We start from the raw sequence: 1,473 nt of genomic DNA on the forward strand, positions 1-1,473 counted from the left end.
TAATAGATCATGTGATAGTCATGTGACGTGTGTGTGTGTCCAAGCGTCCAGTAACATCATTCAATGGCTCATGTCACTGGATAGAAGACACATTAATTAATTAATAATTATTGGTCTCTGCGACGGGAACGACAACTGGTCACTAACACAAGACCAGCTGTAACTTTGAGTCGCAAAAAAGATAATAAAAAAACATTTACTAGAAAGCATCATTCTCAGTGTATTTTAATGTCTATAATACACAACATGAATAAAAATATAATATGTACCGTATACTATACATGTACATGTACAAATTGACAAGTAATAAATACTACTGTATATTATATAGAATACATGTGGTACATGTACATGCAGTATACAGTATTTAGTTTTAAAAACTGTTTATTTTAAAGCCTTTCTCTCTTCCTCCCTTTCTTACATATACAGGGTCCTTACTTTCTGAGTATATGAGTGAAGAGTCCATCAGTCCACTCTCTTGTGTTAGGATCAAGGACTCCGTAAAGATCTTCCTTTGATATTGCCTTGGGATCTATGACGTGAGCCACGCCCTCAACACCTTCTAGCTTCTCAAGCGCCTTCAGGAGAACCTTCCAGGCTGAAGACTTTCCACTTCCACTGGGGCCGACCATCATCACACCATGAGCCAACAGCTGGATCTGATACAACTGCAACACCTGTTAAATTTAAAAATAATAATAATTGCTACAGCTATAGTACATGTAATTAATATACAACTTTTATAAATGTACATGTATAATGTAGTCCTCAGACAAATGCCTCGTTATTCATCAAATACCAAAACCGGTTTGACCGGTTTTACAACTTATGGCTCGTCATCTAATACTCATCACAGGACCAGGTGCTCTTTAATTAGAAGTATAACCACACCCACCTTATCAACCCACTGAGATGAGGCTTGCTCTCCTTCCTCAAAGACAAGGTGAGAGTCTTTACAAACTGCTGCTATCTCTTTCCTAAGGGCGGCCATTTCTGCCCTCCTGTAAGCAACTCCTGGGAATACATCTTGAAGGAGACTGTGTAGCAAGGGGATATCTTCAGCTATCAGCTTAGGAACAACTGTCTCACATACACTTTGGATCAGGATCTGAGAAAAAAATAGAGATAGGGAGGGAGAAAAGTTTAAGGTATAAAGTGTTTGATACAAATAGACTAGGGTCACCAGGGGCAATATACAGTACATGTACATGGATTAGGGAAATAGAACTCTACATGGATATAAAGTACAGAAGAACTCTCAATTAAAAATGTATGCAAATGTAGAAGCTCTTGTTAAAATAAAGATGGAAAATTGAAGCACAGGCTTTTACATGTACATGTACAAGTATTTAAGGATTTAGTGATTTTAGTACAATATTAAAATGCTTAAATCCCATAAACAATGCATGTATGTATAATATATGCATCTGAAATGCATGTACATGTACATGTACACATGTACCTCTTGTTCAT

At 36.9% G+C, this 1,473-nt stretch overlaps 1 protein-coding gene across 1 annotated transcript in view; it reads right to left on the reverse strand.

The window, feature by feature from the left end:
- LOC100639834 (cytoplasmic dynein 1 heavy chain 1-like) overlaps positions 1-1,473 on the reverse strand; it is a gene marked incomplete at its 5' end in the record, with an annotated part of 9,898 nt that overhangs the window by 2,799 nt on the left and 5,626 nt on the right. Inside the window, 3 exon segments of the mRNA XM_020003927.1 lie at positions 1-74; positions 439-677; positions 896-1,108. The exon segment at positions 1-74 is cut by the window's left edge and continues 74 nt beyond it. Of these exon segments, the coding sequence (XP_019859486.1) occupies positions 1-74; positions 439-677; positions 896-1,108 (526 nt within the window).

This window comes from Amphimedon queenslandica, unplaced genomic scaffold (genome assembly GCF_000090795.2).
Source record: "Amphimedon queenslandica unplaced genomic scaffold, v1.1 AMPQUscaffold_12473, whole genome shotgun sequence".
Classification (NCBI taxonomy): Eukaryota; Metazoa; Porifera; class Demospongiae; order Haplosclerida; family Niphatidae; genus Amphimedon; species Amphimedon queenslandica.